The following is a 27,575-nucleotide window of genomic DNA, read 5'->3' on the forward strand; positions in this document are numbered from 1 at the left end:
TGCATTCATTGTTACAGTTAAAATTTTCTTAAATAAATATCACAGCCTCCAAGTTTGACAGGAATTTCTCTGAGAAGCCAAATCTTTTTCCTCAGTTCATATTTATAGAATTGTTACTAGTGATAAGCTTTAAATATTATGTTTAATACATAAGTAACCCCACATTTTCTTGTACAGAATATATTGGTTATTTGAGTCTCCAAATACGATAAATTTGTTTCTTCTCCAGCAAGCATATTGCATTACTGCTTCTTGGAATCTGAACCTTTAGTTTTATCTTATAGGAAGAGGAAGAATGTTGACCCATATAGAAGGAATGCTTTTACTTTAGATGAGTTTAAACATCCAGTTAAAGTTGCTCGGAAAGACAAGGCTGTTTACATAACGGTTCCAGTCTGTTATGTAGGTCTTCCCAACCTAGATTAAAGGGAGGAAAAAAGCAGCTCAAGTCCCACCTTTTGCAGTGAACAGCTGATTCTGTTTTCCCTTCCTAGCCAATGGTGATCAGATATTTCAGAAGGAAACTGGGTGAGTCATCTTCTGCAGATAAGCTGAAATATTAATAGTTCTATCTCCACCAGGCATTCCTGCAGCCAGCCAGCAAGACTCCCACTGAGTCCTGCCCGGGAAGCCATTCCTAGCAAGTCAGCCTGTAAAGCAGTTGGATTTGAGATATTCTGAAACTGATTACGTTAAATAGTACACTTGACTTTGCATTTTAATAGATTATTTTCCTTTCCAGTTCTCGGCTTGTGCGAGCTTTTAGGACAGATGGACTTAAAACCTGCCTGACTGTGGACCCCTCACAGGAGCCCCTGCAGTGGTAAGTACCCACGGTCCCGGAGGCTGCGTGTGCTTTTCTCGTGTTACCGACGCTACTGGGTCTCGGGGAGCAAATCGTGTATGGATCGCGAGTACCGTTAGTGTGTGGTGCAGAATTTGGGGTCTAGTGGTCTAGTAGTGCCTGTGAGCATTTTGGGAAAGCTAACAGGGAAAGCGCTGAGCCTACTTGCGCCACCAGGGGTCGCCATACTCGTTCTGCAGTCACTCGCTGGGTCTTGGCTCAGCGCACAGCTAGGCCATAGTCGAGGTCTTCAGGAACCCGTGTCAAAACCGAAAACCAAAACAGGAGACTATCCGCGCGGAACAAGCCTGTGGGACCTTGCGAAGGAGACCAGGAAAGAACTTCCGCAGCCGTTGGGCGTGGGGCGGAGCTTCCGGTCTGTTTTTTTAAGGAACATATTTGAGGGCGGGACTTCCGCAGTTACCGGAAGTGCGGGCGCGCCAGTTCGGGTCGCCGGGTCTTGTCAGTGAGGGAATAGGCCGATTTTCTTTGCTGCTCTGGATCTGTCCTGGGAGCCTCGTCGGGGGGAAATCTACGAATTGAGTGTGACCTAGGCTGGTTCCAGGCGGACGCGAGTGCTGCTGCTGTGACAGGTGACGCCATCTTCTCAGCTGTCTGTCTTGGCGTCTTTCTCGGGTGCTCGGGGGATGTAAGGTGTCGGGGTGGCGGTGGGGACGAGGCTTCGAGGTAGACGAAGGATACAGTTCTAACCCTGCGCACTCTCTCTGGCTCCCTGTGTACTCAGGTGGCGTCTACCTGGCTGCCTGGGTCCTGGGGGAAGCCCGGGTTTTCGAAGATGGTGGCCTTCGATCCCGCAAAGACGGGGTATGGCCTCTGGGAAGGAGGAAGGGTAGGGGGCGGAGAGTGAGGGGTAAGCAGATGCTGAAGTCGTAAAATCCCGCCACGCCTTTGTTTCTCTTTCTGAAGACTTCTCTTTTTCTCCCCCTACACTTCCAATCTCCGAAGTTTTAAGGCATCTTATGGGCCAGTTTTACCAAAAAGTTGCGTAAATATGCCATCCCAGTTAATGAGCAGACATAACCGAACGTTTGATCAGGTTCTTAGAGGTTTTATTGTCTAACTTGAACTCTTCGACGTTTCTTGTGCTTGAAGACTAGGACCGTTAGCTCTACACCACTCTCTTTCCCGGATGTAGATTGCTAGGCAGTTTCCTTGAAGTTCAGATGGGTCTTCTTTACATGGATTATTTTGGCCTACAAAGTATGTCATTAAAGCATTACTGAAACGCTTTTACCTCTAAGCAATACAGCTGGTGATAATAAGCCTCCAGGATACTTCTCCTTTTTCTAATAAATCTTCTATTATGCCACCTTCCTTGCTGTTTTGGTTATTTTGCTGATCACATTCAAGTGTTTGTAAGTTCTCTTTGACATCTAGACCCCATACTTGAGCAGAGTATATATAAATATGACCTGACCAAAATAAATAGAGGCCCTCTATTAGTGTTGCCCGTAGGAGACAGCAGGGCAGTGGCCAGTGGCCACATGTAATAACAGTGTGACCTTGATGTTTATGACAGCTACAGTTTTTGCAGTTGGAAGGTTGTGTGTATCAAAGTTTCTTGCAGAAATTTCTGGACATAAGACCTAAGTATGTTTCCTTTGGTTTTCTTACTCTGTGTTCATACTCCTTTTTGTATAGGTATGTTGGTTTGTTAACTTACTTTGCCCTTGATTTGAGCTTAAAACCCTTAGGGTTGGGTATTTCCTCCAGCAGTGATACTAAGAGTTTTGTTAGGAAAGATGTGCTTTCTAGATTTGAATTTCTTTCTTTCTTTCTTTCTTTCTTTCTTTCTTTTTGTTATTAGGATAAAAAAATTCTTAGTAGTAGCTTATTTAATTACTGATGTCTGTCAGTTCAGTGTCATCTTTAGACTCGATAAGTGTGTATCCTGTGCCTTCATCTCATCAGTGACAGAACGTTTTAAGTAACTTAATTCTGGTGACAGATTTCCAAGGTTGCTTTTAGAGCACTTTCTCCTGTTACTGGTTAGATATTACGTTGTTGTTTCAGCCTTCTAGAAGTTAATTTTAAAAGTACTATTACAATAAACACTTAAAATGCTAATAATAATACCTTTATTGAACTTCTGGATGTTTGACATTCTATAGTTTATACTACCATCTGTAAATTATATAACCATTCTTTTATGTATAACTAACATTTTTGAAATAAACTGGGTATTTATTTAGAAATAAACCAGTTTTTTTTCTTGTTGAAAGAAAATTAAAATTCTTCCTCCAAGGTATGAAATGGAGAGTAATGTTTTATATTATTTCAAGTAAAAGCATAAATTAAGAGTTTGTTGTATTGCTTGTAAAAACTACTTCAGCAGGCTCCCTTTTTGGTTGTATGGACTTACTAAGAATCTGTTGTTGTAGTTAGTAACACCTTGCTATTGAACATACATACTAAAAAGAGCCTTTTGAAAAGAGAAAGAAAGCTAAGTGTTCACTGCTGCTGTTTAATGTTAAATCATTTGCCAAGGTGGTGAATTCAGTATATTAACTATGTGAGAGATTTTATTCATTTGTTAAATATGTTGCACTAAAGCTGGACATATATTGCTCTGCCTTGCTTACAAGCAACAGAGGAGCATGTGCCTATGGCAGCATGTAATAAGGGCAGATGAGTTTGACAGGCCAGTCAGTCAGTTGTGCAGGAAGAAACTGTATCGTAGCTTTACATTTAACGTACTGATCTGTCTTATTGGGTTGGGTGAATTGATGTGTTTTAAAAGAAAGTAATTATGTTTTGGAGCTTCAGATTTGTTTCTTCTTAAAAACATATATAGATGAAGTAGTGCATAGTAAAAGTAACTTTATAACATTTTTTTTTTTTTTTTTTTTTTTGGTGTGGTGCTGGTGATGAAACCCAAGGTCTCAGCCATGCTTAACAACCAGTCTCCTTCCCTTTGAGCTACATCCCACCCCAGACCTATTTTCTTTTTCTCTCTGTAGCCTTGGCTGTCCTGTCCTGGGATTGTCTATGTAGACCAGATTAGACTGGCCTTGAACTCAGAGCTCCACTTGCTTCTACCCGACCCCTTCTTCCCCCCCAGTGCTGGGATTAAAGGCATGCACCATTATGCCCAGGTAGACTTATCTTATTTTCAGAGTGAAAGAGTTTTCTTTCTCTTTTCAGTTACCATTTTAATACTGCTAGTTTGTAAAATACCGTCAGACTATGAACTGAATTTGAAAATTCTCCCTCACAGTGGTTTTGTGTGAGATCGGTGCCTCTGTATTTGTTGATTAATTTCAATCTCATAAGCAACAGTTTGTGGTAGTTTTTCAACCTCAGGTCTTCCCACAGTCGGCTTTCTTTCCTTTACTCTTCATTCTTTCTATTTTCACTTGTTAACTTGGGTTCTGTGTATACCATTTCAGTATTTCTTTTACAAGTGATTACTACCTTGTGTGCCTTCTTGCTAGGATAACAAACCTCAAACCTCTGAATTTTTTAGTAATTCAAACATTTAATTAATTGGGTCTGCATGAGTGCCATGTGAGTGGAGTGGCCACAGAAGCCAGAAGAGGAAGTCAGATTCTCTAGAGCAGAGATTCTTAATTTGTGGGTTGTGACTTTCACAGGGGTTGCCTAAGACCATTGGAAAACAAAGCTATTAACATTATGATTCATAACAGTAGCAAACTTACAGTTATGAAGTAGCAACACAAGTAATTTTATGGTTGGGGGTCACGACAACATGAAGAACTGTACTAAAGGGTTGCAATAGTAGGAAGGTCGGGATGATGCTAGAGTTGGAGTTGCTGGTGGTAGTGAGTTGCCTGACTGCTCCTGCACTGAACTTGGATCCTTTGACGAGCAGCATGGGCTCTTAACCTCTGAGTCATCTTTTAATTTTTTGGGGGGGACAGGGTTTCAGGTAACCCAGGATGGCCCTGAACTTTCTTTTCAGCCAAGGCTGGATTTGAGTTTTGATCCTCCTGCCACTTCCTCTCTAATTACTTTTTTTGTTAATACCAGTACATGGTTTGGAAGCTGTTTTAGTTAGGGTTTCCATTGCTGTGAAGTGACACCATGACCAAGGCAACTCTTTTTTTTTTTTTTTTTTTTTTGTTTTTGTTTTTGTTTTTGTTTTTGTTTTTTTTTTCGAGACAGGGTTTCTCTGTATAGCCAGGGCTGTCCTGGAACTCACTCTGTAGACCAGCAAGGCAACTCTTATAAAGGACATTTAATTGGGGCTGGCTTACAAGTTCAGAGGTTCAGTCCATTATCATCAACTTGGGGAGCATAGCAGCATCTAGGCAGGCCTGGTGCTAGGGGAGCTGAGAGTTCTGCATCTCGTTCTGAAGTCAAACAGGAGAAGATTGTCTCTAGGCACCTAGGAGGAGGGCCTCAAAGCCCACCCCAACAGTGACACACTTCCTCTAACAAGGCCATGTTCACTCCAACAGGCCACACTTCCTAATACTGCCACTCCCTGGACCAAGCATATTCAAACCAGCACAGAAGCCTTCATATACTTTCATTTTTTGATGTATCACAAATGGAAGGAAATGATAATAAGACCTGGAGTTGTTACTTTTCTTATCACTGAGGCCAACTTTCTAATACAAAGCAACTTAAGCAGGGGAGGTTTGTTTTGGTTCACAGCTGAGAGGAGTGCAGCCCGTCAAGGCATGTTGTCAGGAGTGCTCCAGACCATGGCACCAGTCAGGAAGCATACAGAGTTGGTGCTCTGCTAAGTTTTCTCCTTCCCTTTCATTCAGTCCTGGATCCCAGCCCAAGAGGTACAGAGCTAAGATATGTGTCTTCCTCCCCACTCTCTTAATTTTCTCTCACAGATACGATCAAATGTGTGTTTCATTAATGTCCTCTGTATTTAATTCAGTTAAGTCAGCAGGCATAGGACCAGTACAGATTACAATATAGAAGCAAAAGTAAAGATGAGGAAATTGTCACAGAGAAAGACTGACGAAGATTACAGCTACCGAGAGGAGCTGGTATTCCTAGTGTAGGAGCTACAGGTACAGAGACTGAGTGTGAAGTTGGTGGTGTAGACATGTCTGGAAGGTCCAGTGCTGGTCTTGGCTTCCACATTACCATTTTGTTTAACCCGGGGGCCAGCTTTCCTAGGTATAGCCTGCTTTTCAGGCTATTAACCTTAACATCAGTGGCTGTTAGAAGAAAAGATGCTAGTAAATATCATATGGAAAAAAGCACCTGACAAGTTATTGGGGTCCAACAGTGACTCTTTTTTTTTTTCAAGACAGCTAGATGCCTGTGATCCTTGGGGTGACAGCTGACATCATATCCCAGTTACAGAAAATATGAGGCAGTAATTGGAAATAAACTGTACACATACAGTGGAATAGATGAAGAATAGGCTCTCAGATAACGAGTGGGATCTTCATATTCTGACTGGATCTAAAGCTACTGCAGCAGCATTTAAAGAAACAGAGTCAGCCAGTTTTCTTGAAGAATAAATGAAGAACTTTAATTGGATGTTTGACTACATGGTGGAAATTGCATTTTCTTTCCTGTCTACTGTTCTGTCAGATGTTTTCAAACCTTCATAGATAGGAATTGTAGGTGAAAAATCCTAAATCCAGGATTCTTATGGAAGCAAAAGTCAGTTGACACATGTTACCCTACTAGAGAGAGACTAAATATTGTCGTTAGTTTACCAAACCCAGCATGCTGCATGCCTGTGTGTTCACTAATAACATGCCAACATAGAGGCCCCTGGAATAATAAAAGATCTTTCCTACTTTCCCACCAATCATGAGGTTAGAACTCTGGAAATAAAAACACTGTGTTTGTGGGGGCGGGGGGGAAGGGGTTGGGGAAAACTAACAAATAATTTCCCTTAGAGAAAAAATGAAGTCCAGTTAGGAGCACTGGACATTATCCATAAAACGAATAGAAGACTGAAAGATGGACAGAGGAAAATAGCCTGACTAGGTAAGTTCCTGGGATCTGAAGCGTGAGGTACAATTTAGTTTCCTTTTCCATTACATGTTCCTACTTTGATGCTATAGAAGTCTGCAACCTAGGGTCAGCAAAGGGCTCAAGCAAAGAACAGTACATATCTGAAGAAAGAAAGAAAGAAATCAATTAGATCTATGTCCTTGGCAAATAGTGATGGCTCAGCAGTTCAGAGCACGCATTGCTCTTCCAGAGGACCATGGTTTGATTTCTAGCAGCTACATGGCAGCTCATAACCATCTATATAATCCAGCTCCCAGGAATCAGATGTCCTCTTTTGGCCCTTGTGGGCACTAGGCATACCTGTTGCTCATAGGCAAAACACTCATAAAATCCAAGTGGGCTATCCCTCTGTATTGGTAAGGAAATCGTGGGGAACAGTAATGAGCATCCTCAGCCGGGCAATCTGAGTGAGAGCCAAGAGGAGGCTGAACTGTTGTGCTAGGAGTCCACCTCATGTGGTGGTACGTGAAGAGGGAGCCTTGATTCAACTTCTGCCTCCATATTTATCTGGCAGCAGTAAGCAATGCTCCTGTTTGTCAAAGCAGTTCTAGGAAAGGCCTGCTGTAACAGATCCCAAGACTGATAGCATCACGTCCAAAAGGTCAGGGGTTCAATGAAAAATCAGTTGGTGTATGAAGAACCATGAACATTTCAAACTCAATTGAGGGACAGGGGAGGGGGGAGGGGAGGAGGAGGGGAGGGAGAGAAATTTAAAAAAATGCTAGCACATATGGCACTGATTAGAACTATTGATAGGAATTTAAAATTTACCATCTTAAAACTTTTAAGATCTAGATATAAAATCATGCAACTACAGACTTCTGATTTTTGACAGGTGTTGAAAAAACATATATTTATGTTGGGAAAACTATGTATCCACATGTAGAAGATTGAAACTAGAACCTTCTATCCTGTCAAAATCTACTCAAATGAATTAGAGATCTTCATGGAAGATGGGAAATTTGAAACTGCTAGAGGAAAACAGTTCAAGATACAGTCATAGTTAAGAGCTTTCCGATCAGGACTCTTCAGTTATTTCAGAAATAGTAGCAAGGATTGACAGATGGGGTTTCAGTAATTAAAGAGTGCTTCACAGCAAAAGAAACAGCAGAGAGAAGAGACACCATCTAGAATGGCAGGATGTGTTTTGGATACCTATTCATCTAACAGAAGAGAATATTCAGAATATAGAGAATTTTTAAAAATTAGATATCAAAAAAAAAAAAAAACAAAAACCTAATCAGTAAAGTCAGTACATGGGAAAATGAATTGAACAAATACTTTTTTTTTTAAAGATAATTTTTACTCTATCTTTTTAACATTTTCTGTGCATTGGTGTTTTGCGTACATGTATATCTGTGTGAGAGTGCCAGTTCTCCTGGAACTGGAGTTACAGGCAGTTGTGAGCTGCCCAGTTGCTGGGAATTGAACCCTGGTCCTCTGGAAGAACAGTTAGAGCTCTCACTTGCTGAGCCTTCTTTCTAGCCCTAAACAAATACTTTTCAAATGAAGAACTACAAACGGCTCAACGTCTTTATACTATATTGAGATTTTGTTTCACCCAGTTAGAATGTCTATTGTCTTAGTTGGCTTTCTTCTTTCTTCTAATTTCTTATTCATTTTTCTTCTTTTTTGGTTTTTTGAAACTGTTTGTGTAGCTCTGGCTGTCCTGTAATTTGATCTGTAGACTAGGCTGGCCTCCAATTGGGAGATCCCCCTGTCTCTGCCTCCCAAGTGCTGGTATTAAAGGTGTATGCTACCACTGCCTGGCTCCTAGTTGGTCTTCTATTGCTGTGATAAACATCATGACCAAAAGTAACTCTGGAAGAAAAGGGTATATTTGACTTACAGTCTATTCCAAAGCGAGAGCTCAAGGTAAGACTCTGGAGATAGGAGCTAAAGTGCAGACTTTGGAGGAGTGCTGTTTACTGGCTTATTCCCCTTAGATTGCTTAGCCTGCTTTGCTTTCTTATACAACCCACGGGTGGTACCTTCCCAGTGGGCTGGGCCCTACTACATCAGTCTGTGGAGGCTTACTCTCAATTAAGAGTCCTTCTTTCCAGATATGTTTAGATTTGTGTCAAGTTGTATCAACCAGTACACCTATCTTCAAAGGGAAAAAAAACCCAAAAAACAAAAAAGCAAAAAAAAAAACCACCAACAACCAACCAACCAAATGTTGTTTAGGATGTAGAGAAAAGGGGAATTCTGTATACTGTTGGTGGGAAACAGTAATATAAACCAGAACCTAAATCAGTGGGAGGTTCTTCAAAAAGTTTACTATGTTTTATAAATAGTATTGTATGATCCAGCTCTATAGCTCTTTGGTATATATTACAGATTTGGGCCACAGGGTCACAGCATTCTGCTTCTTGTCTTTTTTTTTTTTTTTTAATATGAGTTGAAGGGAATGAGCTTGAGTTGTCAGCCTTATGTAAATTTTACCCGCCAAGCCATCTCTGTTCCCAGTGTAAAAGTCTAAACATGTTTAGGTAATCTACAAGAAAGTAGAGGTAGAAGAAGAATGAATTTCCATGGGTATCAGTATTGATCTGTATTTGAAAATAATCAATGTAATTAAACCCTGTGTAGGTCAATAAAGAAAATCTATGACCTCATATTAATTGGTACAGAAAAAAGAGGACAATTCAGGACTTACTTGTGAAATAAGCTCATAGAAAATACATGAGAAAGAAATCTCAACTGAGTATATAACTATAGAAAACCCATAGCTAGCTTTAGTCTCAGGGGTGAAGGCATTCTTACCTTGAAATTGTAAAATGTCTAGCCAAAAGTATAAGGAAATAAAACTTGCAAATTAAAAAGAAAGAAATGCCCTTGTTCTTTCAGGAGTAATTTACATTAAAAAACAAGACAAAATAATCTACAGAATTTTTTTTCTAAAATGTATAAAGAAATTCAGTAAGAATGCAATATAGAAGCTCAATACACAGTCATCTTTTATATTTGTATATTAGCAGTTAACATATGAAAACAAAGGAAAATAGTGTTTAAAATGCTTAAAAACTTTAAAAAAGATACTGTAGTGAATTGGATTGTTCATTTAGCAGTAAACTGGAGACTGATGAATATTTCATTAAATGTTTCATCGGTTTGAAGCCCTAAATTGATGAACAGATTTAGCAAAACTTATTTTTAAAGTTACAGCAAGAATTAACAAAAGGTTTTCCTTGTGTGAGTGGTTTGCTTTTCTGTCTGTCTGTCTGTATAATATGTGTGCCTGGTGATGGCGGAGGTCAGAGGATGGCCTCAGATCAGATCGTCGGGAACTGCAGTTACAGAAGGTTGTGAGCTAGCTCATGGGGGTGGGGAATTGAGCTCTTAGGCTCTTAACCACTAAGTGATCTCTCTAACCCATAAAGCAGCAGTTTTAGAGATTGAAAAAAGTCTCACTGACTTTTGAAAATTAGAAGGTTAGATTAAGGAACAAGAATAGCTAAGCAGTTTTGAGAGAAACTCAAACAACAAGAATCACTGTAACTGATTTTTATTTTATTTTATTATTTTTTTTTCGAGACAAGGTTTCTCTGTATAGCCCTGGCTGTCCTGGAACTCACTCTGTAGATCAGGCTGGCCTCGAACTCAGAAATCCGCCTGCCTCTGCCTCCCAAGTGCTGGGACTAAAGACGTGCGCCACCACCGCCCGGCACTGTAACTGATCTTAACACTTGAGTTCTGTGTTGTTTAGTGAGCTCTAACCTTAGTAAGAAGTCCTTACTTTGTCTGCTCATTATTTCAATTTGCCGTATCAGAAATGAAGTACTTGTTTTCCCTGCTGTTGTTTAGCTTATTGCAGGAGTGACCAGGACACTACCTTCTAGAAGTAATGCCCACAGAAAGCGGAAGTTGTTCAACTGCTCGCCAAGCAAAACAAAAGCGCAAATCTCATAGCCTTTCTATACGAAGAACTAACAGCTCAGAACAAGAGAGGACTGGACTGCCAAGAGAAATGTTAGAAGGACAAGTAAGTCAGCATTGGTTAGTGCCCACTGTAAAGATGACTGTCATGCTAGTAGTGTGATTGAAATAAGCTAATGTATGTAGGTCTTGAAAGCCAAAGAAAGGCTTATACTGCCAAACAGAACACAGGATCTCTCTGTGTAGTCTTGTCTGTCCTGAAGCTTGGTATGTAGTCCAGGCTGGTCTGGAACTCGTAGAGATCCACCTGCCCTGCCTCCCAAGTACTGTAATTAAAAGCATGTGCTATCGTGCCCGGCTAAGGGTAATGTATTTATAGCAAAAAGACATGGGTATGACAGTCACAATAAGGACTCATTTTACTCTTTGTACAGGTTAGTTGTCCAGATTCCCAAGCAAGGTTTTTTGTTTTTAGTGCTCTCAAGAAAAGGGAGAATTAAAATTTTGATACTCTTCCTGCTTCTGAAGTGACTTGCCTTGTCCTTGTCTCTGCTATATATAGTGAATATACTGTCCTTTGATGACTGTACTAATATATGGCTAATAATGTTAAGTTTTGTTCATACTTTTCTAGTGCCTTTATAGATGTCAAAAATGGTAGGGTTTATAAAGACTATTGTTGTGAAATCTAGATAAAGTAGGTAGGCTTTATTAAAATAATCACATAGTGATACCTATATAAGAATGCACTTATACTTTTGTAAGCATTTTTTCACAGTTAGCTTGTATCAGCCATAGAGCTGTAGGATAGAAAGGCTGGACTATGAGAACTTGGCCTTTATGAATGTCAGATCTTACTAGAGCTGCGTAAGAGCTTCCTGCATGTGACTTCTCGTGTATAAACCCTGTTCAGTAATTTAGTACTGTTGGCCGTAGTGCTCACCTAAAAAACCAAAAGGATTATGGCCTCTGGTAGAGTTGATTCAGCTGGGCAAGTAATTGTTACACTGTCTTTAGGAAATAATGATGAAAGGTTGCTACATGTTCAGTGCAGCTTCTTTTTTTTCCCCACAGTATGTGCGCGCATGCGCATGCGCACGCACACATGTACACACACACACAATTTTTTTCTGTTGTTTTGAGAGAGGGTCTTCTTATACATAGGCCAGTCTGACTTTGAACTTGGGCTTGGAATCCTTTTGTCACAGTTGCTCATGCCTCGGGGTTATAGGCATGCTGTGTGTTATCTTGCTTTTGCCTAAATGTTTCTCACCTACAGTTGGTTAACTCTACAGTTGTAAAACTTTGAATATAGAAGCTCAACTCTGCCCTGTCTACTTTATATAAAAAGTTATATTTTAGCTAGTGATGGATATAAAAAACATAAAAATACTTTGACAGTATTTACCTTTGCTAGGTTGTAACAAAGTACTATAAACTAGGTAGCATAGACAACATAATTTTTTTTCATAATTCTAGAGGATGAAATCCAAGATCAAGGGCCCCCAAGGCCTCACTTGTAGTTGTGACTGCCACCCCTTCCATCCTCATGGTGTTTCCTCTTTGCATGTTTTCCTTAACTCTTATAAAAACAACAGCAGTCATAATCAATTAGGGTCACCATTATGACTGCATTTTACTAGTCACTTCAGTAAAGATCTTGACTTCTAATAAACTTGCATTCAAGGGCATTCAGGTTTGGGGCACAGTTAATCCATTTGAGAGAGTAAAACTACAAGTGCCTGGTAGGATTGCTTTGTTGGTGGAAGTGTCACTTTTAATAAAGGTGCCACAAGGTGGATATAACATGTAGTCAGTTAAACATGGTTGGTGTGACTTAGGATTTAAAATGTAGATTAAACACAAATTACATTGAAATTTAAATAGTCATATGTGGCTGTTGGCTACTAATTGGACAGTATAGATAAACAATCTAAAACGGTTCTTAAAAGTTTTTTGATTTACTTATATTTCTACCAGTGAAAATTCTACTTTGTTTGCTGGCACATTCTAGAGTTATTTCCCATATGAAGTGAATTTGTTTTTAGTGTTGTCTTCCATTGTGATGTAGTATAAGGTGATACTTGTAGCTCACAGTAACCATTACAAGGTAATTCACAATTCTTTTCATCTGAGCAATACAGACCTGTACGCTAGATAGTGCTTATTGTTTACTGAGTATAGTTATTTGAACTGGAACCAACCAGCATGATCTGTGAGTGGCTGGTTCTACCCTCCCTTTTACAGGAGGGAAGGGAGTGATAGTGTTTGGCGCTGCAGCTGGCATGGTGGGTCTAAGTGGACTGCTGTGGGAGAGTAGAGATGGGCTGAATGTCAGTAGTCTTGATTACAGGAGTAGTCATCTAGTCACAGTAGAGCAGTGCTCTTTCCGTTATTAGGGAACAGTATCAAAAAGAAGGTGAAGCTTAATCTCCATGGTACTAACTATAGTAGGTCAGTCTTTAAGTTGTAAATTTGAAATTTTTTAGAGGAATGTTAAAAATTGCCATCTCTACCAGAATCATTGTTTAAGCTAGCATGTATATATTTTAAGTGGTTTATGAAATTTATGTGAGAATACATGATTATTGAAAAATTCAAATTGTGGAGATGTTTACTTTTTCTTGAATTTATATCTAGTTCTAAGAAGTGAACTTGAGGGGGAATTTTTTTTTTTTTTTTTTTTTTTGGTTTTTCGAGACAGGGTTTCTCTGTATAGCCCTGGCTGTCCTGGAACTCACTCTGTAGACCAGGCTGGCCTCAAACTCAGAAATCCGCCTGCCTCTGCCTCCCAAGTGCTGGGACTAAAGGCGTGCGCCACCATCGCCTGGTGAGGTGGAATTTAATAAATATTGTGTGTATGACTATTTTTTAAGTTTGCAGCTTATCAGGTCTCAGTAATTGGTGTTGTATATAAACTTGAAAAATCATGTGAAGATTATACTGATGTTACTTAAATATTGGAGTATTAATATTGAAGTATTTGAGATTTTTATTTTTGAAATAAACTTTTTGTGCTGGGGAGAGGTGGGGCATACATACTAACTATTATATGTAGATAGTGCCCTTGTGGAGAGTATAGTAGAATAGATAGGCTTCTTATCAATTAGTCTTCTATTTATTTAGTGTTTGGAAAAGTAAATTATTTTGTGAACTTACTTGGCGCCTTCGAAGTGTTCATATTTTAAACTTGGAAGTTTGCTGGAGATGTTGCTGCTTCCTGTTGCCTTCATTTTGCTTTTGAGACTGGAAGTGGGAGGGGAGATGTGCAAAGGCATAAAGAGTGTGGCCCGAATGGGTACCTACTTTATATGTTGACTAAACTACTAGACATTTGTTCCTATGGTGGGCAAGATTCCTCCCCCACCCCCACATCTTTATAATGTCTTAGTTACAGTGTTATAGGAAGTCTCTAGTTTGTTTTGGTTGAAGCACAGTGGATCTGATTAGGTGCATCTCTCTCTTAGTGAATATAGTCCATTGAAATAGTCAATTGAAGTACCTGCTGTTTTTGTTTGTTGATTTGTCTTTTTAATAGCCTGTGGTAGAATCCAAAGGCTATTTGTAGCATAGCTTCACATTTGGGAATGGCCTTGCTTCTCTACGAACTTGGAAATTTTTGAATAAAGTAAACTCATGTTCCCTCTGTGTCATTGCAAAACAGAGCTTTTCCTTCAACAGGAAAAGGTTTCCTCTGAGTCTAGTGTGTGTGACCAAGGCCCAAGAACACAGATTATGTTCACCTGTATAACACATTCTGTTATGGAAGAGGGTACAAGGCCTTTTGTAGTCACATAAATAACAGAAGAATGTCATACATCAGTGCACTAACCCACATGTATCCTTTGGACATCTGGTAGGTTTTTCCTGCAATGGGAAAGGTTTATAGCAGGCTACAGCAAAGCAGGGGAGTCCTTACTGTAGGCTTCGGGTGTTCTGACTGACAATCTTGGCTGTAGGTTTGGTGAATGCTTGAGGTGTGTGCAGTGTAACAGTGCACTCTAAAAGGATTATCTAGCAGTCAGGATGTTAGGTAGGCACAGAGTTGATAGTAAATAGCTGTGAAAAAGAACAGAAGGTAACTCCAGATTATACAGGTTCTCAGTCTGAAACATCCCATTTTCACAATTAAGATGTTTCCAGTCAGTCTTTAAGATCTGTAGAGCATATACGGCTTCTTCAGAGAACTATGTTCACATGTGTAAAAGGAAAAGTTATGTTATTTTGTGCTCTTAAATCTTTTATTCCTCTAGGAATACATTTTGATAATTGTTTCCTTTGTAGCAACTTGAATCTTACATCGTTTTGAGTCTTGGGAATTGAACCCATATTCAATACATGCTCTCATTGAGCTACATCCCTAGTTAAAGTTTAAACTCTTGAAACCTTCATATGTATAAGAAATAAAATATATGATGTTGTAAGAGTTTAAGATAAACGATAATTCACTTTGAAAAAATATATTGTTGCTTGGTATTAAAGTGATTTATTCATTTATTCTAAACAAAAAATATTTTTTTTGTACAGGATTCTAAACTGCCATCCTCAGTTCGCAGTACACTGCTGGAATTGTTTGGCCAGATAGAAAGAGAATTTGAAAATCTTTACATCGAAAACTTAGAATGTGAGTATCTTCTATCTTAATGTATTTTAAAAAATTATTACCTATCCATAGAAGTCTTTGAGAACAGTATTTGTGGATTGAGATTTATCACTCTATTCACTTTCTATTTGTTGTTAAACATGCTGACTTAATCATATTATTGGGGCTGGAGCAGTGGTTTACCTGTTAGGAACATAGACTGCTCTTCCAAAAGTCCAGGGTTTAGTTCTCAGCACCCACAGGATTGCTCACAACTGTTTGTAATTTCGGTTTCAGGAGATCTGATGTCCTCTTCTGACCCCAGAGGGCACCAGACATTCATGTAGTATATGGGCATATATACAGAACACCCATACACGTAAAATAATAGAAAAAAAACCTTAGTTCTGTGGGCCTAGTATGATTCTTCCCAGGATGATATTGAATTTTGGCAGAGTTGTGTTCCTTTCTGGAACCTCCAGGGACAATCGTTTCCTGCTTATTTTATATGGTGACAGAATGTGTTAATTGTGGTTTTAGGACAGGCTCCTTTGTCACTGCCTTTGGCTCATGTGCCCATCTCCTTTGGTGATGTGATAGTTCCTTTTGTTTCCTCTCTGACTTGCCTTTCTGTCTGTTCTAGTCCTAAGGATATGTGATTTGATTGAGCCCCTAGATATTCCAGGATAACCTCCCTACCTGCAGAACCCCTGAACTTAGAAGGTAACATGTTAACAGGCATCATAGGGCTGGGCCCTGAGAATCTTTGAGGGGGTTATCAGATCAACAATCAAAATTACAGTTTTATACAAAATGAACACATTTAATTTTTATATACCAAGTGTACCATAAATTATATGAACTTTAATATATCTTCTCTTGAAAATTTCCAAAAACATGTTGATGTATTAGAGGTAAATCAAAAAGAATTTTGAAATAGCTTCACTTTAGTTTTTTTTGTTTGTTTGTTTTTTTTATAAATTCCTATATGTGCTTTAAAAAAAAAAGAAATCTATATAACCCTTTGACCCATCATACTATTTAAAGGAAAACATTTTCTGCATTTTTTTTTTTCTGCTTTGAGTTCTGGTTATTATTTTTTTAAGCATGAGTAGTCTTCCAGTTTTAGATGAGACCAGATGTATTAATGCTTCACCATTGGGAAATTAATGTCTTTTATCTCTTTTGGTGTTCTATTATTGGGTAGTTTTTATGGGGGATGTTTATAACATGCATACCATTTAAATGAACTACCACGGAACTTGGTTCTTTCTCTACTCTAATAAGAATTGCATGGATACTAATAAGCAGCAGTTAAATTGTAGGCTGGTTTACACCTTTTAATTTCTATGGTTGGATCAGTCATGAAGTAATTGCAGTCTTAAAAAAGCATTACCCCCTCCCCAAGTTAAAAATAAATCTTTACAAATTACTAATGTTGGGAGATATTTTGACTTTATGTTGTCTAGCATTTAGTAAGTTTTGTAGCTTCTTGGTGCCCATAAAATAAAGTCCTTGTTGCTTAGTCTGGATGCTGGATAGAGCCTTTGTCCTTAGCCTATTCCTGACCTTGACTTGTTTTAGACTTTGGTCACAAGTATCGTACAGTCCCAGGAGGCTTCATGGTGTTCTGACAAGCATGTAGGCCCTAGAGCTTAGTGGACATGTGTGTAAGTCAGATCCTAGTTGTACCAGGTTGGGACTTGGTGCTTTTAGACCAGTTACTTCACTGGGCAAGTCTTTTCTCAGTTTCATAGTGAGGATGCCTGAGGGTATTCCCTTGGTCCTCTGGTAGCAAGCAGGAACATAGTTTTATGTATTTTCAGATACTGTATTCTTTTTAATGGTCCATTTTTATGTTTTTCTCCCCTGACACTCCCAATCCTGAATTTTCTATTAATTTTTCATTCTGGAATGTTAAAATTTTTGTTACACATAATCCTTATGTGGAGATTTTTCTGTGGTCATGTACCAGTAGTTACATATTGTTACTATGTTTTTTTCCTCAGTTGCACTATCCACAAGTAAGCTATGAATATATTACTGAATTTTAGGCAGTATCAGAATGTTTTTAAGTACAAACTAGTAAAAAGAAAGCTGTGCTGAAAGAATTTGGATGTGTGCAAGTGGTGTGGTTAAGACCCTGAGAGTAACATCTTCACAGGGTCACAAGAGTGAATTTTCATTTATTTATTTATTTTTAAAATTGGATCTCATGTAGCCCAGAGTGGCCTTGAATTTGAAATGTAGCTGAGAATGACCCTGAACCTCTGATCTTCTTGTGTCTATCTTCTAAGTGCTGAGATTGTAGGCATCCACAGCCAGTCTGTATAGTGTGTGGATAAAACCCAGGTCTTCATGCCTGCTGGGTGAGCACTCCACTGAGCTGCATCCCCACGTGGAATAATGGCTTGAGTGTTTGGAAAGTATAAACTATCACCTTGCTTTTTAGAAAATTTTTCACATCTTTGTTTTGACAATCCCAATTCAACATTCATATGTATTTTAGTTTACAAGTGATTGAATACATTTTTACATTAAAAATGTTTTTATTTCTAGTGCGCAGAGAAATTGATACTCTTAATGAACGTTTAGCTGGTGAAGGACAAGCGATTGATGGGGCAGAATTGAGTAAGGGCCAGCTCAAAACAAAAGGTAAGACATTTATTTATTTATTTATTTATTTATTTATTTATTTATTTATTGTTATGTTTTGTTTCTGTGAGACAGGGTTTCTCTGTGTAGCCCTGCCTGTCCTGGAACTCATTCTGTAGACCAGGTTGGCCTCAAACTCAGAAATCCGCCTGCCTTTGCCTCCCAAGTGCTGGGGTTAAAGGCGTGTGCCACCACTGCCCGGCAAGGTAAGGCATTTATAAAGTATTGCATGTAGGTTACTTACCAGGGAAACTGGGATCCATGAGGGACACTGACTCTTTTGCTTTCTGCTATCAGCCAAACTTGGAATACATAATTCAAGTCTAGGTCAGATGAGAAAGCCTGGGTCCCGTTAGTGCTGCTGTTGTCCCCGTGTCTTGGTGTTTCCCTTTCTTCCTGAGACACAGCTGCATGTTGCAGTGCTGTGCTTCTTGAGTTTGAGGGTGTTTGACTGTCGATTCTCTGTCTCCACAGCCAGTCACAGTACTAGTCAGCTTTCTCAGAAGCTTAAGACCACCTACAAGGCTTCCACCAGCAAGGTATGCAAGGCACTGGCTCTGGAGCCAGTCATGTGGTGCTTGCGGTGTGCAGATGTGTACTTTAACTTGCATATTTTCCAGTTAGAAATGTGTAATAGGAAAATGTCTGGTTTCTAGAAACAACTCTTGCCAAATGGCTGTCGTATATAGATGTTTAAATACTAACTTAGATTCTAACTTCAGTGAGATCACTGTGTTGTGCATTAGTAGTTTTTCGTCATTAGAAGAACATATTTTGCAATGCTAATTGGCTTGCTAAAAAATATATGGATTCAAAGACAGATAGTAGGTAAACACGTGGGGTGAAAGTTCTATCTGGCTGAAGTTATGTTTTCATTATTATTTTTCTATTTTCTAAGTACGAGACAGCAGTGAGGGTGTGGTTGTGAGGCATGTAGGGTGGTCAGGGAGGTTGGTTTCCTTTAAAGCACTTAGACTGACCAAGTGGTGAGGCGTTAACTGTGTGGAAAGCTATTGCAATAGTAGTTTGAGGTAATAGTGTACATATCTGATTTGGAGTAGTTTGATTACCTAACTTTGGCAAATGTGTACTCCTCTGGTTAAATGTGAGAGGAAAAATTGAAATTTGTACTGTGACTACATAGCTATTACCAGCTTTTCATTTGTACAATTCATTGTCTTGGATGGACAGTCATTTATTTGACAGGACCACTGAGGTAAACTTCAGTTAAGAGGGCAAGTCTAGCCTTTCCGCCTGCTCTCCTTATTTAAAAATTCTTGGTAATTTTTATTTAGGAGAGAGCATGAGTATTGTTGACATTTTGCTACTGTGTTCTTTGATAACATCCGAAATGTAAATTGCTGTTTCATCAAATTTTTGTTTGTTGTAATGTCTAGTTCATCTTAACTTTTGAAATTTGTAATTTCAGTTTTTCTTCAAAATGAAGTGCAAAATTATGTTCTTCAGTTTTTGTTATATTATCTTGAATTAAATAGATTATTCTGATGCTTACAATTCTGTGTATACAATGTGTGGTCTTATGATTTAAAACTTTCTGGTTATTTCTGAAGTAGAGGAAGATATGCTTATATATAACAGTCTTTTACCATGAGCAATAAAAAACAAGGTTTGGACAAAGGTAAGGGCATGCACAATAATAGTATTTTGCTTTAAAATATATTAGAGTTCTACAATATTTAATGGCAGACATTATAGGATTAGAATATGTCAGAAGCAAATTCTATGAACTTTACAGCAATTTGTACACTGTATGTACTCATCTTAAAAAATAATGAAACGCAAGACATCCAAATTGAAGAGATAATTTGGTAACGATATATTCTGATTTGTACCACAGCATGGATTCTTGGTTTTAAAGCTAAGCACGAATGCAACAAGAACATGCTACAATCTAGATTCATTACTTGCCCTCCTTGTGACTCAGAGCCATGAAAGGCAAGTAGCATGTTTGGTGAGACAGTGGGAGCACAGAAGTGTATGAAGTCAACCCACAGAGGTTCCCTTCCCTGGGCAGCTCATGACTGATTGTTAATGCTTATGGGGTGGGGTGGGGGAGACACTTTACTCTGAAAACTACATTAAAGAAATCAGTGGAAATGTTTGCAAATATTCTTTAGAAAGTATTTTTTTTTTTTTTTTTTTTTGGTAGTGGAAAAGGGTCTTTCTGATTTGTTTTTAAAGTGCCTTAGGCTGTGTTCTACTTAAAATGATTTAGGATTATGGGAAAACGTCATACCATTGTTTATTCTGCTGTTGTTCTGTCCAAATGTTCTTTCTAGTAATTCAGTTCTGTTGGGTCTCTTTGTAATCTTGACCAAGTCAGTGTTTGTTTGTCTGTTTTTTATTGAGACAGGGCCTCTATGTAGTTTTGACTGTCCTAGAACTCCCTATGTAGACAAGGTTGTCCTAGAACTCAGAGACTCTCCTGCCTCTGCCTCATGACTGTTAGGATTAAAGGCGTGCTCCATCATGCCCTGCTTAAGTCAGTGCTTTTTCTTGTTCTTTCTTTCTTTTTTTAAAAAGCAAAATGAACATATGGCAGTAGCATGAGGGATGGTATGCCACAGCATTTATGAGCATCCTGTTATCCTGTATCTGACGTATGAAGTTGTGTTTCCATGGTAGTGCTCTTCATTCTTCCCTGTGAGTGGGATGGCTAAGAAATGTGGCTCACTAGATTTATATACTAGCATTCTTTATATTAGAAAATGTTGAGAGACTTGGAAAATGTTATTTACTATAACTTAGAAGGGTGGCAACTTTTATGTGGTCTAAAATGTAATACTGTTTGGCATCTCAGTGGTGTTTTCTGTGAGCAGAAGCTCATATATGTTGTAGAGGGATACTTTTGTTGATTTTAGGAGGGAGACTAGCTTTCAGAAAGGTAAGAGGACAGTGATGGGTTTGAGATTTGAGCGAGTCCTGTTTTCTGTAAAGTTTAAACCAAGTAAATAGAATTGATTTATATTACTTGTAAAATGTCAGTCTCTTCACTGAGCTTTCTATTTTTGTCTTTACTGTGTTGGGGATAATCTGAAAGCACATTCCTAATTGATGTAACAGATTGTATATGCATATATTTATGTAAGAGTAAATTTATATACATGTCCTGGGCTCTGCAAAATTATTGTTAAAAGCAAGCTGTATGAATTCATTAAATTCTCATTTTGGTTTTTTTTTTTTGCTTGCTTTTATAGGTTCGTTATTCTTTATATTTTTTCTGATTTACTTAACAGTTGAAACTTTTTCATTTATCTGAGAACAGCTTTATGACTACAAAGTTTAAGGAAAATTTTGCATTTAGTTTCTTTCTCACTTTTTATTCTTCCTAAGGGAATATAAGAATATATTTATCATAAGGGAAATGAGAGTTGTTTGTTATGTGTCATTAAATGGGACAGTATCTTACTGTGTGTTCCTTGTCTGTATCACCTCATGTCTGTTTCCATTAGAATATGAGCTTCTAAAAGGCCTTTGTATCTCTCAGCTGTCTCCATCTAGTGTGGCACGTGGCTTCAAGCAAGTGCTCAATAAACGATGTTTAACAAACCTCCTCATCTGTTACAAGTGTGGTCTTTTGATTCCTCTTACATCATGGGCTTTTTTGTTTTGATATGTGGTTGGTGTAAAATGATCAAATTCAGGAAAATATGAAAGTGCTTTTGTGAGCACACTCTTTAGTGTTAGTAAGTTGGGGTATTGTTTTCTCCCTTAACTTTTCCATGTCTTTGTCTCTGTCTGTCTGTCTGTCTGTCTGGTCTTTGTCTCTTTGTCTCTATGACTCTCCCTCTTTGACTCTCCCTCTTTGACTCTCTCTCTCTCTCTCTCTCTCTCTCTCTCTCTCTCTCTCTCTCTGTCTCTCTCTCTCTGTGTGTGTGTGTGTGTGTCTTTCTCTTTGTGTATGTTTTAAAGAGGGGGAATTTTGCTTGGTGATTGAGATTTGGGGCTGAATGTCTTCCAAGGCCCATCTGTGCCTTTCTTCTGCAGTAAGACACTAGCTACCTACTTGACTTCTGTCCACTAGTGGAGTGAGGAAATGTTTCTGAAGCCTCTAATACCAAGCTGAGTGAGACCAGTCAGTTCTGTTCATGCTTATATTATATTCTGGTGGTGTTTAAAATATTCTGTTAAGTGACTTACACATTTTTTCAAGGCATCTTTTTGCTGTTTGCCTTTTTTAACTTAGAGAAATTTAATTTAATTTAGTATGTGTTTAAAAGTGCTTCTTTTCTTTTCAATTTAGATTGTCTCCAGCTTTAAGACTACCACATCAAGGGCCATCTGCCAGCTTGTGAAGGAGTACATTGGCCACAGGGATGGCATCTGGGATGTCAGTGTTGCAAGGACACAGCCTATTGTTCTTGGGACAGCATCTGCCGGTGAGCCAGACACCGTTGCAGCTGGCTTATTAAAATATGACTTTGATTGATAACTGATGGAAGTGACTTTCAGTTGGCAGTAGCAGAGCCGTTCTGGAAACAGCAGTGTGCTGGAAGAGTTATTAAAGCGAAAGCTTTTGGATCCACTTGTGGCAGGATATGCCAAAGTCCTAGCACTCAGGGTGGAGGCAGGAGGACTTCAAGTTCTAGGCCACCATGGTCTGTGATATGAAATCTTGTCACATGGTCTCTCAAATAGAAACCGAGATGAAGAGCAAAGAAGGAAAATGGAAAGGAAAAGGAAAAGCTTTTGTTTTGACTTGGGAACACCCTTTTTTTCTGAGACCTGTAGTCTTCCTTTGTAGTAGTCTTATGGGTGATGTCACGACCAAGGCTGGACTCCTGGTTTTTGAGGAAGGGGATACTTGGCTTTAGCTAAGTATGTACTATGTGAAGGTATCAGTATTTGGATGGTAGGAACAACATGGTGGGATATTTTTTAAACATTAGGTTTTTTTTTTTTTTGATTCTTTGTTCTTTGAGCTAGAGGTGCTTCTGATTTGGGGGCAGGTTTGTCATTTTTCTTCCACCAATGAAAGTGTTATGCTAGCAACCAAAAAAATGCATATCCTCTACCCTGATTTGTTGTCAGAGGAGTTTGGTCTTCAGGGGTCACACCACCAGCACCATAGTTTATCAAACCTCAGACTAGTCTAATGTATATCTCCTCAGATAAAATTGCTAGAATTAAAAATGATGGCTGGCTGTGGAAAGTGGTGCTCTTAGCTTGCGAGAAGTTACTTTTTCACTAGAGTCTGACTCTTATAAGTAAAAGAGCATAAGAAATCGTGTTTGAGAGTTATCTTCCTGGCTGAAATTGTTCTCATACTTTATAAACATCTTGGATGATTTGAAGGTATTAGTTAAAAAAAGAGGGGATGGCTTTTATAATATTTCTGAAATTTCATTTGGATAAGTGACAACTATTTTTTCTCAGAATTTACCTTCCTCCCTTAGTGCTTGTGAGAGGATAAAGCCCAAAGGACCAGCCATTATTTCACATAATTGAACTGAATTTGGAGACTAATTGATTTTGAGAATTCTAAGATGTTCTGGAAAGTTCTGATACTTGGATAAGATAATGGAGCTGTGGTATGAATGGCTTCTGTGTGCCAGTTGCACACATGATGGCCCCTGTGTGATGGTCTGGTAGGAAACCAAGTCCTTTTGTCCATTTCCAGTTCTATGGCTTTAGACAAGCCACAGCCTTGTGCCTCTCTAATAATGGAAACTTTGCTCAGGTCAGGTGAATTGTATAAAGTAGTAGAATCAAAGTTGCAGGAACTATTTGGGGGCTGGAGGGATGACTCAGTGGTTAAGAGCACTGACCATTTTTCCAGAGACCCAGCACCCACTCAGAAGCTCACAACTGTCTTGTAAATCCAATCGCAATGGATCCAGTGCCCTCTTCTGTCCTTCAAGGGTACTGCATACAAAGGCATACATGCAGACAAAATGCCCATCTACATAAAATAAAATAAAATAAAATAAAAATAAGAATACAATTAACTGTTAGGGGTGATGTGACTTAGCATTTTTAGAGCATTAACTGTATTTTTAAAGGGACTATAAAATTAGTGATTGCTAAGCTATGACTTCTTCTTGTAGATCACACAGCTTTGTTGTGGAGCATAGAGACTGGCAAATGCCTTGTCAAATATGCCGGCCATGTGGGCTCAGGTAAGCATTAACCTCAGTGAGCACAGTAATCAGAAGCTGCATTTCACCTTGCTCTTCTTTTAAATTATTCATAGTACTGACTGTATTGGTAGAAAGTTTTACACTTGATATAAAATTTTAATATTTTGTTGGTCGCGGTACAGTCTAATGTAGTTAGAGACTAGAGTAAACTTTTTTACTTTATATGAATAATAAAGGGAAAAAGATTGGTGCTTAAATGCTGCTATGTATTAGTCTATATTGTGTAGCTTTATAATTATTTATTATAAACCATGTGTTAGAGATTAATCTGTAATACTTTGGTGAAGCAAAATAAAGGATGCTCCCACTGATTGTTTTGGCTCTGTAGTTTATAATATTTTAAAGTATCTCTCTCCTGCCTCTTCAGTTATACTAATAGTTCTGACCAAATTTTACTTTTGTACTTTTCTCCTAAATGTATGTAAATTTCTTCCTCCTAGAATGTCTTTATCCAGTCTTTGTGCAAGGCTGCTTCCCTATTCACTTACCTCCTCTGTCAGCTACCGCTGTTCCTTAGCTTTGATAGACAGGTTTGATATTGAGCACTTAGGTCCATGAACTTAAGTGTGTGTGTGTGTGAGATTTCTTCTCCACTGTGCCTTTGATGATCTTAATAATTCATAGAAATCAACAAGAGGAAAGCTAGAACATACTATGAATTTAGTGATGAGACAGTCCTAGGAAGGAACTTGCGCTTCCCAGCTATGTGGACGCTGGGAGCTGAACATGGGTTCTCTATAAGAATAGGTTCTCTTAACCACTTAGCCAGGTTACCTCCATTTTCTTACAGAAACTTTTTCCTTTCTTAGCTGAAGAAAAGGGAGTTTAAAGATCTCACTTCTGAAAGAGTCTTTTGGTGGTATGTAAGCTCCCCACTCATTCCAGTTCTGAGGTTTTTGTTTTTATTTTAAATCCCTAGGTTAATTTATATGTGTAGAATAGAAGCCTTTGCTTCAGTTGGACTTCAGCATGTTGTTAAAACACGGTAATTCTCCCAGTGGAGAAAAGGTTATAGTTTGGTAGCCAAAGAGAGGGACACAAGTGTCTTTCTTGAGAATATCTCTACTCCGATTGGAGTTGAGCTTAGGCTCACATTTTAGATTCAACATCACCTTTAACTTGTGCAGAGCGATACCCATGAGTGAATCCTAATTTAATCCAGCACCTTCCTGATCATCTTGGTGGTCTGCTCTGTGGTGAGGGCTCTAACTCGTAGACCCCAACTCTTGTTCTTCTTTAGCTGTTCTTGCTGCTACCTGTCTCTTCTGTTTCTTTCTTACTAGTCTTTTCTTTCTTAGTTTATAAATACAGTGCCTAAAATATTACTGGGGACTCAAAAATATGATAAAATTTTGTAGAACATGTATTACATTCTCCATGTCTTTTAAAAATGTATATTTATTTTTATTTTATGCGTATTGTTTTTGTCCGAATATATATGCACCATATGTGTGCCTGGTGCCAAGTAGGTCAGAAGAGGGTATTGAATCTCTTGCAACTTGCAAGCAGCTGCGTGGATGTTGGGAGCTGAACCTGTGTTTTCTATAAGAATAGGAACTCTTAACCACTTAGCTATCTCTCTAACCTTCCCCCGCCCCCGATTTACGTTTAAAATAAATTTGCCTTTTAGCATTATAGCTTACATTTAGTACTTATGACAGCATTTTACCAGCTCTACTACATTATTTATATTTCAGTAGTGAAAGTAAATAGAACTCTGTCTCTCTCTTTTTAACGTAGTTTCTTAGTAAACCATCATTTTAAAGGCATAGCTAATAAAATTGCACTGACATAATTTTTTGAGGTATGGCAAAATTTTTACAACATTCTGTCTAAGAGATAAGCATTTTCTTTGTGAAGGAGAGTCATGAAGGTTGGTTCTTCTTAGCTCCCTGGTTAGATGAATGGTGGTTTCAGTCTGTTCTAAAACCTAAGGTTTGCCTTAGGAAAGGCCTAAGTAGGGAGATGGGCTTAGCATCTTTTTAGTACCTGACCAGTCCCATTGAGCTGGGTGCATGTTTGTTAACTTGCTGACGGTCTATTCATCCATTAAGATACTCCATCTGAATACAAGGAAGGAAGGCAGGCAGAAGGCTGCTGGGGCTCTGGAGTCTGTTGGCTTATGCTTTTTTATTAAGAACATGAAAACTTCCTCAGGAAACATTGCCAATACTCACCTTTGTGTATCCTGAAGGTGATGATAAGAACATGAGAGGACAGAATCAAACCCCTGTTCATTCTTGTGTCTGGTTCAAGTTCTCTCCTCTGGTCTCATTTGTTGTAGACTACATCAGGGTTCTGTAAGCTGGGGAAGTCTGTACACTACAGTTTGCTTTTACTTCTTGTCAAATACCCTTGTTTTCTTTGTTTATCCTGATTTATTTTAACTCTAAATTATTTAACCTGTGTATAAAAGTAGATTGGTAAATTTTTTTATATATCCTGTAATTTTGCAAGTTAATTCATATTTTAGTTTTTCTTTATTATACCTCTGTTTTAACTTATACATTAATTCATAGGTTAATCCAATCAGAGGTTCTAATGAACTATCATAATTTTTTAAATTTATAATTAACTTTGTAGTACATACAATAGTTAATAAACATCAGTATCATGTATTTGTTATCTTAAACCTGTTTTTGTAATATTTTTATTTTGCAGTAAATTCTATAAAATTCCATCCCTCAGAGCAGTTGGCTCTTACTGGTATGTTGACTTTTCTTCTTTCTTGAATTAAATTAATAATCTTAAAACAGCTATAAATTTTATATTCTTTTGTTAGTACTATCAGAGTTATTCATGGTACTTATGGAAGTTAGATATTTTATGAATTCCTTTATTCCTTTCTAGGTCATTTACCTAAGCTTCAGCTGCTTGTGTGCATCCCATTTTATACTGGCTCCAGCATGGGGCGTGTACTCCTTTAATATCAGTGCTTGGGAGGCAGAGGCAGGTACAGGTAGATCTCTGAGTTTGAGGTCAGCCAGGTCTACAGAGTGAGTTCCAGGACGGCCAGGGCTACACAGAGAAACCCTGTCTCAAAAAACAACCAAACCAACCAACCAACCAACCAACCAACCAACCAAATGAAAACAGCTTCATTTGCTGCTTTGGAAACTAGCCTTTTGTGCTACTTGTCATGCAGCTATGGAGTTGTGTTTTGGGATACAGATGATAATCTTGGAGAGTATGTGTTGGCCTTGATGGGCCAGAGGTTGGCATACTTCTGAAAAAGACCAGTTAGGAATATTTATCTTTGACAGACTATATGACACCTGTCTCTGCTCTGTCCTGTTTTGTAGCACGAAAGTATGCCTCTGTAGCCGATGGAGGGACATGGCTGTTCATTTATAAACAGGGATGTACCTGCACTTTTCCCCTGGGTCATATTCTGCTGACTTGTAGAGTCAAGCTGAGGTGACAGGGTGGGTGTTTTGTGTAGTAAAAACATTAAAGAAGGAGCCCAACATGAGTC

At 38.5% G+C, this 27,575-nt stretch overlaps 1 protein-coding gene and 1 long non-coding RNA gene across 7 annotated transcripts in view; one reads left to right on the forward strand and one right to left on the reverse strand.

Annotated features, from left to right (window-relative positions):
- Positions 1-306: 306 nt before the first annotated feature.
- Positions 307-1,211, reverse strand: LOC143443347 (uncharacterized). The gene is made up of 2 exons (XR_013112250.1): positions 1,010-1,211; positions 307-417 (listed from the first exon to the last, which is right to left on the reverse strand). It is a non-coding gene; the product is annotated as an uncharacterized LOC143443347 (long non-coding RNA).
- Positions 512-27,575, forward strand: part of Wdr37 (WD repeat domain 37) — a 63,446-nt gene continuing 36,382 nt past the window's right edge. The window contains exons 1-9 of one of the 6 annotated variants that reach the window (XM_076939387.1): positions 512-528; positions 743-823; positions 10,631-10,808; positions 15,230-15,326; positions 17,844-17,939; positions 18,414-18,478; positions 22,204-22,339; positions 24,008-24,079; positions 26,762-26,806. In XM_076939387.1, coding sequence (XP_076795502.1) covers positions 10,671-10,808; positions 15,230-15,326; positions 17,844-17,939; positions 18,414-18,478; positions 22,204-22,339; positions 24,008-24,079; positions 26,762-26,806 — 649 coding nt within the window. In that variant the 5' untranslated portion in view covers positions 512-528; positions 743-823; positions 10,631-10,670. Of the gene's footprint in view, positions 824-1,252; positions 1,438-6,705; positions 6,797-10,630; positions 10,809-15,229; positions 15,327-17,843; positions 17,940-18,413; positions 18,479-22,203; positions 22,340-24,007; positions 24,080-26,761; positions 26,807-27,575 lie in introns of those variants that run through there. The other 5 variants (XM_076939385.1, XM_076939386.1, XM_034509707.2 and 2 more) reach the window with 5 other exon arrangements.

The sequence above is a fragment of the Arvicanthis niloticus genome, chromosome 8 (assembly GCF_011762505.2).
Source record: "Arvicanthis niloticus isolate mArvNil1 chromosome 8, mArvNil1.pat.X, whole genome shotgun sequence".
Classification (NCBI taxonomy): domain Eukaryota; kingdom Metazoa; phylum Chordata; class Mammalia; order Rodentia; family Muridae; genus Arvicanthis; species Arvicanthis niloticus.